This window comes from Microtus oregoni, unplaced genomic scaffold (genome assembly GCF_018167655.1).
Source record: "Microtus oregoni isolate MIOR12 unplaced genomic scaffold, Mior012 000082F_ref0000272, whole genome shotgun sequence".
Taxonomy (NCBI): domain Eukaryota; kingdom Metazoa; phylum Chordata; class Mammalia; order Rodentia; family Cricetidae; genus Microtus; species Microtus oregoni.
This window is the reverse complement of record NW_024544542.1, coordinates 829,586-844,737: the sequence shown is the minus strand read 5'-3', so window position 1 is coordinate 844,737 and position 15,152 is coordinate 829,586. Positions and strand designations below refer to the sequence as shown.

The window sequence follows — 15,152 nt, the reverse complement described above, 5'->3', positions numbered from 1 at the left end:
TGCATTGGACCTTGACACTCTACCTAGAAATATACTTAAGGAACCATGAATATGCAGCCTTACAAGCTGTTAAAACATGTGAAACATTCATGAGATATTAAATACACTATATACAACGTGAACCCATGTAAAACATTACGCATTAAAAATAACATACAATGTCAAGATGGTTACTTCTGGATGGTGAAGTTACAGGTAATGTGCTATTTTTGTATTTAAAGTTTTACTGCAAAATCTAGCACTGCTTATAGAGGGAGGGGCAAGAGACTATAGTTCAGTTGTAAAGCATAAATTTACCATGTTTAAGGTCCCAGGCTTAATTCCTAGATCCGTAGCCCTAGGCGAGCAGGTAGTGAACAAAAGCCCAAAATAGTGAAAATAAGTACTTGCCTTCTAAGACATCCCTGTCTCAAGTTTTAACTAACTTAACTCTGATCTTTCATTGTTGATGAAATCAATGCAGACATACTTTCATAATGAAAGAATCCCCTTCAAATTCTAAAATCCTGTGCAAGTTAACTTTCATGCATGATGATTTATGGCTCAGAGAAGCAAGTGGTAAGTATTTCAGAACTCCTGTCATTAGTGCTTTCCCATGAGTTCAGCAGACATAAACAAGTTAGCTCATCTGTATTCTCATGTTAGAGGAGCTGAAGATGATCTTACAGTCAATGTCAGTCTTTATGCTTTATGGACACCAACAACAGCTGAAAGGAAAACAGCCAGTACCCTTCTCTCTGCTCTGCTCTTCCTCTTGTTCCAGGAACAGCCTGTAAAGCAGTGCTTGCCTCACATGGAACTTACCTTCCTCCCCCATGCCACAGCCTGCAACTGGATCTGAGAGGACTGAGTTTCCAAGTCATTTGACAGTGACCTACTAACCTACTTCTGTTTGTGAAATTAAGTGTGCTACTTCCCTTTTTTCTACACTCCTTCCTACCCTCCAGCCTAACTCCACTCATACTGTGTTTTTACCTGAATGATTTAAAAGCAAAATTTTAAAATTTCAGTTTTATTACAATACATTCCATTGCATGCTGATACTAAGCAACTGGAGTGCATATTGAACATAAAAATATTAAAATTAGAAAATTATACTAGAGATTTTTACCAGAAATATTAGAATTACAGAAAAACAGGAAGTAGTTCAAAAGTTAATCTTGCTATGGGTAACACCATTATGGATGAGTTATACTTCTCAATGCTCTCAATTAGAAAAAGGGTTAAATGATACTTAAAACACTTGTCATCTATAAGAAAGGCAATTCACGGTTCATTTGAATTATCTCTAAGTCAGATCTTACATAACTGCACATCCTTTGGAAGTGAGAACCATATCCATTTTTATCTCCTCTACTCACAATAGCTATTACCAAGTCTTCAAAAATGGTGCATTTTCCTAAGTAAAAATTACCATCAGCAATCACGGGTTAATTAAAACTGCCAAATTAAAGTTTTGAAGAGTCTGAGAGATTGACTCAATATGTATTTCCCTCAAGTGGCTTATCATCTGCAAGCCTAATGCTGAGACGGACTCCAGACTCCAGTGTCCCTCAGCTTCCAGTGTATGCTGTTTCCTTGATGTACATTAGAAACACTAGTTACGCTAACTGAATACTTCCAGATCATAAAAGTCTCGTGATCTGAAACAGGTTATCCAACTCAGGCTATTACAAACAGCAAAAGAAACCAACCTGGCTTCTGAACTGGAATCAGAAAATTCCAGCAGGAATCGAAGAAACAGGAATGTCTCCAGATCCTCTCTTCTCATCATTCCATGTATGTATTATATAAACTCTGCCTCTGTTCTTCTGCCATTAGCCTGGCTAACTTCTGTATTTTAGGTCTCAAATGAGATAGCACTCCCAAGGAAATATTTAGTTAATTTGTAAATCAGGTAAAGCATCTCTGGATATCTTCCAACAGAACCCTACATTTATCTGGCAGTTATTGACACACTCTTACCAGAATTACTTGATTAATAAATTTGTATATTCCATTAGCCCTAAATTTTGAGGGGGCCGTGATCAAGTTTGTTCTCCCAATGGTTAGGCCCAGGAGGTACCAATAAGGAAGTAGACTACATCAGGAAGCTCAGGGTTGAAAGAACTGGCAATGGGGCAAACAGCTTCCATTCCTCAGATATTAAACTGACCCAGGACATGACATTTCATAGCCTCAATCCAACATTTCAGACTTCAGTAACTTAAAAAATGCACTCCTGCCAGACACTGCACTGTCCACTTTGGCTGGACAGTGACCTTTGCATTTAGAAGGAGATCGTGCAGGATCCATGGTCATGGACTCACATGTAGGTACTCAATGACAGTTCTATCTGTGGTGGGGAATGGATGAAGAACATACTGGTGAGAGTCCTCATTCAGAGTGGGTCCATCTTTTTAAAAGTCTCTGTAGACAAGATCTAGATAAAACTCTTCCAATATGTAAGCTGTTTGTGTGGGTCTCTTAAGAGAACTGAACTAGGCTGGAAAGAAAAAGTCTTACTGTCTGGAAACTTGTAATTTTTGTGGAATCTCCCCTTCAAAGTGAATTCCTTGGATTTCACAATTACATAACTCTTACCCACAGAGCTGAACTCTGGTGTGTGCTCTCTGATGCTGCATAAGGCCTGACCTATGCCTAAATATTTTCCTACATTCATAGCATTCATAAGGTTTTTCCCCAGAGTGGGTTCTCTGGTGCTGGGTGAGGGCTGAGCTTTGATTAAAGGACTTTTCACATTCATTACATTCATAAGGTTTCTCACCAGTATGGATTCTTTCGTGTTCCCTAAGAACAGAACTTCTCCTAAAAGCCTTACCACATTCAGTACACGCATAGCCTTTGTCTCCACTGTGAATCTTCTTATGCTGAATAAGAGTGGAGCTCTGGCTGAAGGCTTTCCCACACTCTTCACAACCGTAAGGTTTCTCTCCAGTATGAATTCTCCTGTGCCTAATGAGCCCTGAGCTGCCCCTGAAAGCTTTCCCACAGTCACAACATTCATAGGGTTTTTCACCACTGTGAATTCTCTGATGTCTAACAAGATCTGCTCTGAAACCAAAGGCTTTTCCACATTCTTTACATGCATAAGGTCTCTCTCCAGTATGACTTCTTTGATGTCTAATCAGCTTTGACCTATGGCAAAAAGCTTTCCCACAATCCAAACACTCATAGAGCAGTTTCCCTGTGTGAGTTCTGGACTGTGCAGTACCATGTAAGTTTAGACTGAGAATTCCTTCACCTTCATTACACTTGAAGGTATTCTGTTCTGTGGGGGGTTTCTTGTTAAAGCTTGCCAGACTGAAATAGCTTTCCTGGGAAGAAAGTGGACTTGTTTTGTTGCTTGCATCATCACTTCCTCTTTGCTTATTGTTGTCCAGATATCCCATAGTTTCTTCAACTATCTGTACTGGAGAAGATTCCCTAGGAAGTCTTCCTGGAGATGCCATGGCCACTGATGTAACACATTCAATAATTTCTTGCTTTGCTGTTAGTACTTTGTCAGTCACCATCTTGCTATCTAAAAATGTGAATAGGGTGTGTTATTCTTTTATTTAAAAACGCTATAGGAGGAACAATAAATAAAACAAAGGAGAAGGGTAAGTGCTGGTTCTCAAGAGATGGCGTGGTGATTTTTTTTCTTCAAAACAGGGTTTCTCTGTGTAACAGTCCTAGCTGTCCTAGAACTAACTCTGTAGACCAGGCTGGCCTTGAACTCACAAAAACCTGGCTGGTTTGGTGATTTAAGAGGGCATACTCTTGCAGAGGACCCTGGTTCAGTTCCCAGCACCCACCTAGTGGCTCATAACCATCTCTAACTCCAGTTCCAGGAGATACAACACCCTCTTCTGGCCTCTGTGGGGACCAGGCATGCAGGTAGTGCATATGCAAACATGCAGGCAAACACTCATACGTTTAAAAAAAATACCAGGGCTGGACATACAGCTCAGTGACTTTAGAGTGCTTGCAAACACAAGGCCCTGGGTTTAATCTCCAGGACTGGGGAAAGGGATACGGGTGAGAAAATGAGAATTCCCTAAACGAGTAAAATGGACAAAGAATATAAGTAAGTATTGGAGACATTGACAATTGAACAAGAAAACAATACTTAGAGGTGACAAACAGTAATACCAGTCATAAACCAGAAAGGGAAGAGATGATTCTAGGTTAGATAACATGAAAAAGGAGAAGAGGTTATACAGAATCAGGAATAAGATGACTTAAGAGTTATAGATCTAACAAAGTAGGAGAGCATGTGATACTATAAAATGTTTGGGGGATAGATAAGTATTGGACACAGGGAGGTGGGCAGGGAATAGAAGGCAAGATAGCATTTGCAAATTCTGGCAGGTTCCTAATTGGGCAAATCAATATAAACAATAGAAAAAGACAAAGCATTTAGGAAGAAATACAGTTATAGTGACACTTATTCAAAGTGGTGCTTAATGGAAAAAGGCTAGGTGGTGGCACACACCTTAAATCCCAGTACTCAGGAGACAAAGACAAATAGATCTTTAAGTTTTAGGCCAGCCTCATTTACATACTGAGTTCCAGGCCAGCCAGGGTTATATACTGAGACCCTATCTCAAAAAAAAAACATAAATAAAATGCTCAACAAAGCACTAGTATATAATCAAGGCATAAAAATAGTGCACTTGTTGGGCTTAGTGGTGCATGCCTTTAGTCCCAGTATTCAAGAAGCAGAGATGGGTGGATTTCTGTGAGTTTCAGGCCATTCTGGTTGGTTGGCACAGTGTATTCCAAGACAGCCAGAGCTACTTAGTGAGACCCTGTCTTGAAAACAAAACAATAAAAATAAGTATTATATTAAGTGAAATGATGGGACCAGAGAAAGTTTGCATAAATCAGAAAAACAATTTTTTCCCTGTTCCCAAAAAGACAGCAGGCATAATGGATAAGGAACACAGTAACCTCATGTCCAAAAAGTACAGTCATACCCTAAGGTACTAAGTAAGAGCTAGAGCTTCAACCAATGATACATTAAAGGAAATCAGAATCTGTCAAGACCTTAATAAAACTAAGTAAAGGGCCAAGTGTGGCATACACCTTTTAATTCCAACACTCAGGAGGCAGAGGCACAGGCCTTGTCTACAGGTTGAGTATCAGGTTCAGGACAGTCAAGGCTATGTAGCAATACTCTCAAAAAACCAAGACAGCGATAGAAAGGGCGGTGGGAGAGGGGTAGATATATCTGTCCTAAAAGATTTAGACATTCTTAGGGTTTGCATGCTGTTTGTTCTCTAAGGCTTCTCTGTTGGGAGTTTGGTCCCCAGTATAGTGATGTAGCAACTGATGGAGCCTTTAAGAGGGCAGGCCTACTAGGATATCCCAATCAACTGTAATGCTCTCAAAAAGGATTAAGATGTTTCCTATGGAAACTGAGAACTGGTTAGTTCTTGCAAGGACTGTTCTAAAAACCTGAACCTAACCTTGAGTTGGTGTCTCTGCTGTCGCTTTTATGTGATCACACATTTGTCTGTACTCTCATAACCAATGTCATGATATGATGTTACAGAAAGGACCCTAACCAGAAATGAGCCAATGAAGGTAACACAGACCTAAATCTCCAAATGTATGAACAAATAAACCATTTTTCTTTATAATGTTAACTGCTTCAGGTATCTCATTATACTGATTAAAAACTAATACAGATGCCAGGCTATGGTGGTACACATCTTTAATCCCAGCACTTGGGAGGCAGAGGCAGGTGAATCTGAGTTTGAGGCCTGCCTGTTCTATAGAGTGAGTTACAGGACAGCCAAGGCTACACAGAGAAACCATATCTCAAATAAATAAATAAATAAAATCTTTATCAAACAACAACAAGAAACTAACACAGACAATTAGGTATTATTGGCTATTAGTACATAGTTCTCTGTAAGGCAATATGATAAGATCATTTTTTAAAATGCATTTGAATGTGTAAGGTTGAGTGGGTGTTTCTAAATTAACCTCAGTAGATAACTTATGTGATTACTTTGGTGACCTGCCAAGGACTAAGGTCAGGCCTTCAGGCTTCTGTCCTCCTATATCTAATTCTATCAACATACAACAGATTGACCTCTTAGGGCGGGCTCATACTAGCCAACCTCTTGTAACTATATAGTACAACTATAATAAGAATAATGTAAATTACATAGATTTGACTGAATAAGACATTCTCTTAATAATTAAGCTTCGTGGGACTGTAACAAGATTGCTTGGTGAAAATGAAATCAGAAGCAGATGTGACAGGCGTTAGCCACTGGGATGGCTGATGTCTATAGAGATGTTGTCAATAACTTAAAAGTCCTTTCGGCTCTAATCCTTGGCATCTGTGATACTTTGATTTATTGCCTCCTCATTTCAAATCTATCATTGTCCTATCCATAATACTGGCATATGCTAGCATGTGTGTTTTATCAGTTGAGTGAGTTAGAAGGACAGTGAGGAAGATCTTTCTCTTTATTCCTACAGCATTTAGGACACCAAACAACGAACACTAGAATAAATTTTAAAGAAGCTGTCCACCTTGGCAGCTTCCCAGCAAATTTTATACTAAGTCAAATTTCCTGGCAGGCTTTTAGTACCCTAAAGGTGGCTCTGCTGGATCTAGCCTGCTGAGCATTTCAGAGCACGTGTCTTCCTCTGTCTGTGACTGTACCTCTCTAACAAGATCAGACGTCAGCCCTAGCAGGAGCAGATGACACATGGCGCCTCTCGCATATGTGTTCTGAGGTCTTCCCACCTTAGCCCTGTACGTTCTAGAGTGTGACTTTTAGTGAGACTACATAGTGATCAATGCTCTGCTACTTTTCTTCTTGAGACCATCTTGTTGTGTAGTCCAGGCTGGCCTGGGTCATGCAGCCCTCCTACCTCTCAGCCTTTCAAGTTGGTACTGGTATTATAGGTGTATGCCACAACATCTGGCTTGCAGCTGACAATTTTTAACATTACATTTTCCCTTTCCCTTATTAGAAACTTCCTTATAAGTGTGACAAAAATACTTTTGAAAACAGCATTAGTCTTGGAATATGGCATCAGAAAATCTTATGAAAGACTTTAATTATTAATCCAAGTTTTAAAAATTATATTGAAATTTCAGATTCTAGGCTGAGCCAATAGAAGAATATTTCAAAGTCAGCATGATTTTCCACAATACTTAGTGACAGTACAGATGACAGTCATTAAGAAAGTCTTGGCACATTTGATAGTGCTCACCTTCATCCTCAACCCTAAATGGTAGGGTTGCCCCATCTCTCTCATGGAAAACCTGAGGCTCCTGGGGTTCACTCCTGCAATGGTCCTCCAAGGACGGCAGTGGGCTACTCAGAGGTTTCTGTGTTCCCACGGGTGTCATTTCTTGGCCAAGAGCTGTGTCCTAGAATAACAAATACCAGCACTGTGACTCATGATATACAGGAGAATCACCAACAGCGATGGACAAGGCAGAAGAGCCAGAAAACTCTTCAGATGACTAGGAAAACAACACCACCACCACAGACCCCATGACTTGAACTAATGGATGAATAATTTATTCACCGAGAGGCAGAAACTGGCTAAGTTCCCGAGAGCAGAGTCAGTGCTACTAATAATGGCTTCTCTAATAACCACAATAGATCAAAACCAACAACAACAACAACAAAAACCCTTACCTCTTACCTGCTGTTTAGGTTCATCAAATTCTCTCTCCAGCTCCTCCAGCAGAGTAACAGCCTCCTCTCCGTTTCCAGGTCTGCGCTCCTGCACCCAGGCCTGCAGCTCCATAGGCAGGATGGCCACAAACTGCTCCAGCACCAACAGCTCCAGGATCTGCTCCTTGGAGCGCTCCTCTGGCCTCAGCCACTGCTGACAAAGCTTCTGCAGTTGGTTCAGAGCCTCCCGAGGCCCAGTGAAGTCAGAGTAGCCAAACTGTCTAAACTGCTGGCGGAAAACCTCCTGGCTCTGGAGGTTTCCCTGAAGACTGAAGTCCTGCCTCCAAACATTTTCTTCTTCAACTTTCACAAAGCTGAGTCCATTTTGTCCTTTTGGAGCAGGACAGGCCAAGGCTGTGGCCTCTCTGAACATCCTGAAAAGACTACCTAGCTGAGGCAGAGAGGAGGTGGACAGTGTTCACGTTACACAGAGAAAGCATGTGCTCAGAATGTAACTACATGTTTGTGGAGGACAGCCACTTGGTATACACCACTGAGGGCAGGGGGAAGAGATTGGCCTGCAGAGCTAAGGAATGCAACTCTCTGGTTACTGTGCCTGTGTAGAAAACGGGCTAAAAGGGTACGGTACTTCCATACGAATGATAACCTTTAGATTATTCAAGATTGTTTTCAGAACATGAGACAAAATTTTAGTATAGCTACAATCAAGTGACCTTCAGTAATAACATTAAGGACAATCATGATTTGTCCGTTCTCCGAATGAGGCTTCCGAGGACCATAAGATGACCCAGGCACACAGCTAATGAACAGCAGAGCTGGACTTTGCATGCAAAGTATTTAGCCCTGTCACAGTCTCCCAAAAGACAGGAACTCAAATGTAGCACTGGTCATGGGCCAGGCAGCTTACAAGAGCTATTTTATTGGATTTCAACAATACCACTGTGCAGTAAATACCATCCCATGTTTTACAGATGAAGTCAAATATCTTGAATTTGCCTGACGTTCAATCACTAGCTGTTTTTATTCCGGAATGGATTGCCCAAACCTGTCTTGGTTGTTCTTGCAAATTAGTAATGACGGCAAAAATGTTTGGATGGGGTCACAGGAATGCACAAAGAAGGGAAGATTGTTCCTCATTGAAAGTCACAGAAAATTCCCTTCATTATTTTACAAATACTTAAAAATCTACTGTGTGCTATGCAGACTGCTAAACAAGTCTCACATTAAAGTTTTCTTCCAATGGCCTCCTAGTTCAGTGTGAAGTAACAACAGGTAAACAGCATAATAAATCAGAGGAGAGTAAACACAAGGAAAAGACCAACGACTAAGACCAGAGAGAGGGGCCAGAAGAAGCAGGGAGAGCAGCCTGCAAGATAAATCTCAGACAATGTGATCTGAGTGACACAAACGGTGTGAAAGGACATGGCCTCTCAGAAGCTGACGGTGGTTTAGGGCTAGCAGACCAATGGCTGTCACCTCCAGGTATAGCTCAATTAGCCACGGAAGATGAATCCTATGACAGATCCAGTCAAAATCTCCAGGAATATGGCTTTATTAAATGTCCCAGGTATTTCTATGCACCCACATTTAAAAGTCTATGCCAGACCCTGGAACACTAATGGATACTAAGAGAAAACATACCTATAGCAGAACAGCCAAACCACCCATGGTCTGAGCCAAAGCCATAGCATGGCTGGAAGGTCTGTCTCCCAGGCAGAGTGGTATGCAGAAGAGGTGGGTCCACAGTCATTCAGGTGAGAGACTGTAATGGCTTGAGGAATAGGATCCAAGATACAGAAACTGAACAAGACTTAGAGACCTACTTGATAAAGGTTTGGAAGATAGAGGGGTCAAGACCAGGTATAGTGTCTCAAGCCTGTAATCCCACCATTTACTAGCCTGAGGCAAGAAGACTGAATCCCAGGTAGCTCAGGCTACATAGTGAGTTCTAACCTACTGAGACTCTAAAGGCAGAATTCAGGTTTCTGGGCACTTCTAGTGGCTGGAAGATGATTGTGCCATATATTGAACTATTCAGTAAGAAAATTAGGTCTGAGATACCTTCAAAGCAACATTTCCTCTGTGCTGTGACAGATATTAACAGATGCTTCAGAAATAGCCAGGGACAAACAACATGCACACATACACATAAACCCAGGGATAAATAACATGTACATGCATACCATATAAATAAATATATACATATATACAGTGTAAGTGTATATATATATGTGTGTATATATACACATACACACAAATATAAATACACATATATTTTTATATATTTTAGAGACAGGGTTTTACCATGTAGCTAGGGCTATTCTCAAAACCCACAATCCTCCTTACCTCTGCCTCTTAAACACCTCCCAAACTCTTAAATTTTAGTATGAGAGAAATAATAACTACCTCTTTTCTTACTAAGTCAATCAGGATTTAAGAAATTTCAGGGCTACATAGTGATACCTTATCTCAAAGAGGGTGGAAAGACAAGATGGCACAGAAGACACTTGCCACCAAATCTGATGACCCAAGTTTGATACCTGGAACACAAAGAGTAAGAAAAGAACCCCTGAATGTTTTCCTCTGATCTATACACACACCCCAGATAAATTCAAATGTAAGCAGAAATGCTATGTGCCATGCTGTCAGATCTGTTTATACCGGGGCTGCACACTGATGCATGCTCTTCACTTGGTGATCGTGAGTCTGTTACTAGTCTCTAGCCTTTTGTTCAAGTGTTTGGGATATTACTCAGTTTTTGAAATGCCATGATTTATTTTTAATTATATATATGGGTGTGTATGTATGGGTTTGTGCTCATGTGTGCAGTGCGCCCACAGAGGCTAGAAAAGGATATTTGATTTCCTGGAGCTAGAGTTACAGAAAGTTGTCCACCAGCCAACATACATGCTAGAAAACTGAACTCAAGTCTTCTGCAAGAGCAATATAAGCCCTGAGCCACCTCGTCAGCCCTCACACAATTACACTGTAAGTCCTGTGCCTGAACACCTTGTCCTTCAGGTGCATGTGGCTGAGGGGCGTTTATAATCATAAAGAATATGTTATGATTATCCTCCAGTTCCTTTCCAGTGTTCCCCATAAAATTAGCCCTAGCATTTCCCTTTTCTGTCTCTCTTCACGTCCCCTGTCCCCCAAGATTCCATACCCTCACTTTCTGTTAATATCCATCAGTTAGTCTACAACTTCTACCTGATCTCCGAGACCTAGTTGCCTACAGTCGCTCATTCTCATCATGAATTTTCCTGAAACTCTCGAAAGGACTTTAGATGCAGCATAAGTCATAGTATTATACTTCATAAAGTCACGGGGTAACCGCCAAGCTGATTGTTGCCAGCTTAAACCAGGATTCAGGTCAGGCGGTGGTGGTGCACGCCTTTAAACGCAGTACTCAGGAGGCAGAGGCAGGTAGATCTCTGTGAGTTTGAGGCCAGCCTGGTCTACAGAGAGAGTTCAAGGACAGCCAGGGCTATGCAGAGAAACCCTGTCTTGGGGGAAAAGCAAAACAAAATAACAGAAAACTCTGTGTTCAGGAGGCAGGAATATCCACCTGGCTGTGCGGCCAGTAGCTGACACCTCAGCAGTCCTCTCGAACTCTTTCCTGCTGTTTTTACTTCCTACTTCTGGAGTCTGCCCTTCCAAATCTAGTCATCACCCCAATGCTATTCCATGTGTGAAACCACACAACGTAACCACCTGCTGGTCCCAGACTCACTCAGTCCCCACCAGCCTGTTATCCACACTGTAACCAGAATGGTCTTTGCAAATTGAAAATATTATATTCCTCTGGCCAACTTTTGTTCACAGCAGTGTTTACTGATCAGGGTCAGCTGTCAGTTTTGACTTTTGATACCTAATGTGATATCAAGACTGTTCTTGGGAGGCAGGAGAAATGGCTCAGCAGTTAAGAGCACTAACTGTTCCCCCAAAGGAGCTGGGATCAAGTCCAGCACCTACAGGGCAGCTGAGAGCATTCTGTAAATTCAGTTCCAGAGGATTCAATGTCCACTTCTGGCTTCCAAGGGCTCTGCAAACACTTAGTACACAGAACATGTAAATAAATGAAAAATAAAAGAATCTAAAAGACAAAATAAAACAAACAAACAAAAAGACCACTATGGGCCAGACTGGTTTTCACGATGTATCACTCACCAGCTAGCAATCAGTTCTGGTTGGCAGCTAGATATACTACTACTAAGACTAGATATATTTCTAGTAAGGATGCTACATATGTTCCCTGCCCTGGGACAGTTTTTAATGTCCTCACGTCACTCACTGGGGATGGGAATGGGGTGACTTCTAGCTCAGTCAGATGCACCTAAATCAGATCCCAGTAAGTACATCTGTGACACCATCTACAAAGGATCCTGAGATGTCAGTGCTGAGAACTCTGATTCAGTCAAGGAGTTGTAAGAGACAAGGTTCAAGGGAACTACATTTCCCTCAAACTACTTCACTTTTTGGAAAAAAAAAACCCACTTTATTGGGGTGGGGAGGGTTTGCTGGAGATGGTTCAGTGGTTAAGCACACTTACTGCTCTTACAGAGAACCCAGGTTCAGTTCCCAGTACCCACACAGGGGCTCAAAACCACCTTAACTCCAGTTCCAGGGACTCCCCTGCACATGGTGTACATAAATGCACACAGATACACATAATACAAATACTTTAATGGGACTACTGGTCTTGTCTATGACTCTACAACAATCTATATTGTTCTGGCTCACCATTGTGAGCCAAAAATCACTCAACCCAAAAATAAATGAAACTATACACCACAAATACATATATAACTGAACCTACATATGTGTGTGTGCACGCGCATGTCCATATGTGTATGCGCTCACGTGAATGTCACCATGATCAAAAAAGAATTTCAAAGAAGCACTGGTCAACACTGTCAGGTACCTAATACAAACTGGGAAACATTTCCAGAGCACTTGGCAGATTGCAGGTAAGTGATTTAGCTCACAAAAGCACCAATGTTGGAGTCAGACAATCATACTCTGTCTAGTAATCATGGTGAGATTTTACTCAGCAGCTGACCTTTTCTGAGATTCCATTCCCTCTCCTGGAAAGAGCAAGGTGCAATAGGAGCTCGGGCTGCTGGTATGTTAAACACACTTTCACACAAATAGTCCTCCTCCCAGTTCTCACAGCAGGAAGCAACTCGGTGTGAGCATCCTTTCTCTGGGAACCAACAGACCCAGAATCCCCTCATCCCAAGGTCTCAGGAAGGCTCTCCCCCTCAGGACCACTCTCCTATCCTAACCACTTCAAGGTCAGCAGCAAACAAGCGTGAAAATCTCCACCTCCCAGGGTGCGCTGAAGTGACTCAAACAAGCAAACACAAAATGTGCTTCTGCTGCTCTGCCACTGCCATGGTAAGTCAAGATTCTTACCATTTCCCCTTGCTTTTCCTGCCTCCTGACTGGGAGCTTTCGTGTCAAGGCAGGGCCCATCTCCTGAGGACTGTAGGAACAAATCTAGCCTTTCCAACTCAATCACCTCCTGGTCTCTGTCTCACCACACTTGAACAACAATAAAACCACATTTTAAAGCTGGCCCAGTAAGATACTCAAGGCAAGAGGCAGATCCCATTCCACAAGGAGTGAGTTACAAAATAGGCCTCACTGGGAAATTTACCAAAAGGGCATCAATAAAATCAAGCCCATGTTCTTGATTCTCCCATCCTCTCTCAGAGGGCAAGTCTAGAGAGGCACTGCAGTGTTTCAGGGCCACACCCCCACTTCTTAGCATACTATACTATGGGGAAGCAAGCTTGTCCATGAGGATATAAAGTAACCATTCTGATCAGAAAACCTGATTCAGGTGTCACCCAGGAAATGGTGAAGGGGGTGGGAGGCACTGAGCTTGGGTCCAAGCCCTGCCTGGAAGGCAAATCCAGGCCCCCAACTAGCCATCAGTCTAACCAAGAGGAAACCCCCAGGACCCTTCTGGACAATCCTCTCCTGGCAGGGAAGGCTGTAACCAACTATTAAAGCATCTGTCCTGAAAGTAACGTGTTAGAATGTTCCTGCTTGATCATTTAATACTTAACAACACAGTGGGCCTTTGTAGTAGATCCCAGCTTTATCAGCCCATTTTAAATGTCTCAACACGCTTTGTCTTCACAGCATGCTATGGTGTAAGTTCAACTGTGCTAAGAGAAACAGTATATCCAAGCTGTCCCACCTATGGGGCTTGGGAGGTAATCCGGACGGCTGTTTCATTGAGTTTGCTTTTGTTGAGTTTGGTTTTTGTTGTTGTTGTTTTGTTTTTTACTTTGAGCTGGCCTTTAACAATGTGGTCCCCCTGCCTCCACCATCTGAGAGCTGGGACTATAGGCCTGACTCTGGAGTCCACACTCTTGATGCTGCCTCTGCTGAATGCTGCTCACATCAGCGTTACTAAGTCAGGGTGCTCACCAGAGAGCCTGGTTTTCACAAACTTGTTAATATTTATTGTGTGCAGACACTCTATTAGGGGCTGGACGGTCATGAGGACATTACCCCGCCTTACAGAACTCAACAGCGGGGTAAGAGGGGGCGGTATGTGTTAAACAGAAGTACACTTGTATCTAATAGTGAATACAATTACAGAAAGCCAGACCTGGTAGCACAGCACTGTGAGCTCTGTGGGGGAGGCTGAGGCAGGACTTCGCCAAATTCAAGGTCATCCTGGGCTAGAGTGAGCTCAGGGCCAGCCTGGGCAACAAGTGAGACCCTGTCACCAATTTTAAAATAATAACCTAGAGAGAAGCTGGTGCTCTCAGAGTGTTTAATAAAGGAAAGCCAAGACCATGACTGAAATCCGGCCCTGGAACCAGCTTTGTTCTCAAGCAAAGACTTGGCAGCACCCACAAGCAAGAGGCGCCGGTAAGTGGGAGAGCAATCGGTGTAAAAGAACCGCAACTGGAAGCGCGCGGCAAGCAGAGGCGCTAGATGAGAGACAGGCGACCCGCGGACCTAGAAGAGGCCTGGCACAGCTCCATGCTCTCCCTGAGAGGGGCGCGGGACGAGGGGTATAAGAGAGGGTGTATGGGAGGATGGCGGCCCGAACAGAAGGGGCTGGAAGGCATCAAAGCCGAGGGGCTGCACCTGAGCACTCACCTCGGCTCCGCAGGTAGCCCGAACCGCCCGGGGAAGCGGGGAAGCCACTAGAAGCACTCCCCCCCGGAAGTGGGGACGAGAGGGTCCCTCTAGGAACCCCGGAGGACTACTATTCTGTGGCCGCCGTGCTCTTTGGGGAGTCTGCTAGGGAGGGGTGTACTGGGAAAAGAGTGACTGAATACATGATAAAATTGCAAAGAAATTTTACAGTGAACCAGATCTTGAGAGCTGAATCAAATCAGTGCATGGAAGGGAATATCAGGTTTTCAAGAAATGTTCAATATCCGTACTATCCAATATGGACAACATTGGCCACATGAAGCTACTGATGATTAAATTATGTGTACTTTCCCCTCAAGTTGGTCT

The 15,152-nt window shown here is 42.7% G+C and overlaps 1 protein-coding gene across 1 annotated transcript; it reads right to left on the bottom strand.

Moving 5' to 3' along the window:
• Window positions 1–1,898: 1,898 nt before the first annotated feature.
• LOC121441842 (zinc finger and SCAN domain-containing protein 30-like) lies at window positions 1,899–14,826 on the bottom strand. Its single transcript, XM_041643163.1, has 4 exons — window positions 14,787–14,826; window positions 7,666–8,088; window positions 7,186–7,384; window positions 1,899–3,523 (listed from the first exon to the last, which is right to left on the bottom strand). The coding sequence occupies exons 2-4, from the start codon at window positions 8,068–8,070 to the stop codon at window positions 2,580–2,582; spliced, it is 1,548 nt and encodes a 515-aa protein (XP_041499097.1). The 5' UTR covers window positions 8,071–8,088; window positions 14,787–14,826; the 3' UTR covers window positions 1,899–2,579.
• Between the last annotated feature and the right edge of the window lie 326 nt (window positions 14,827–15,152).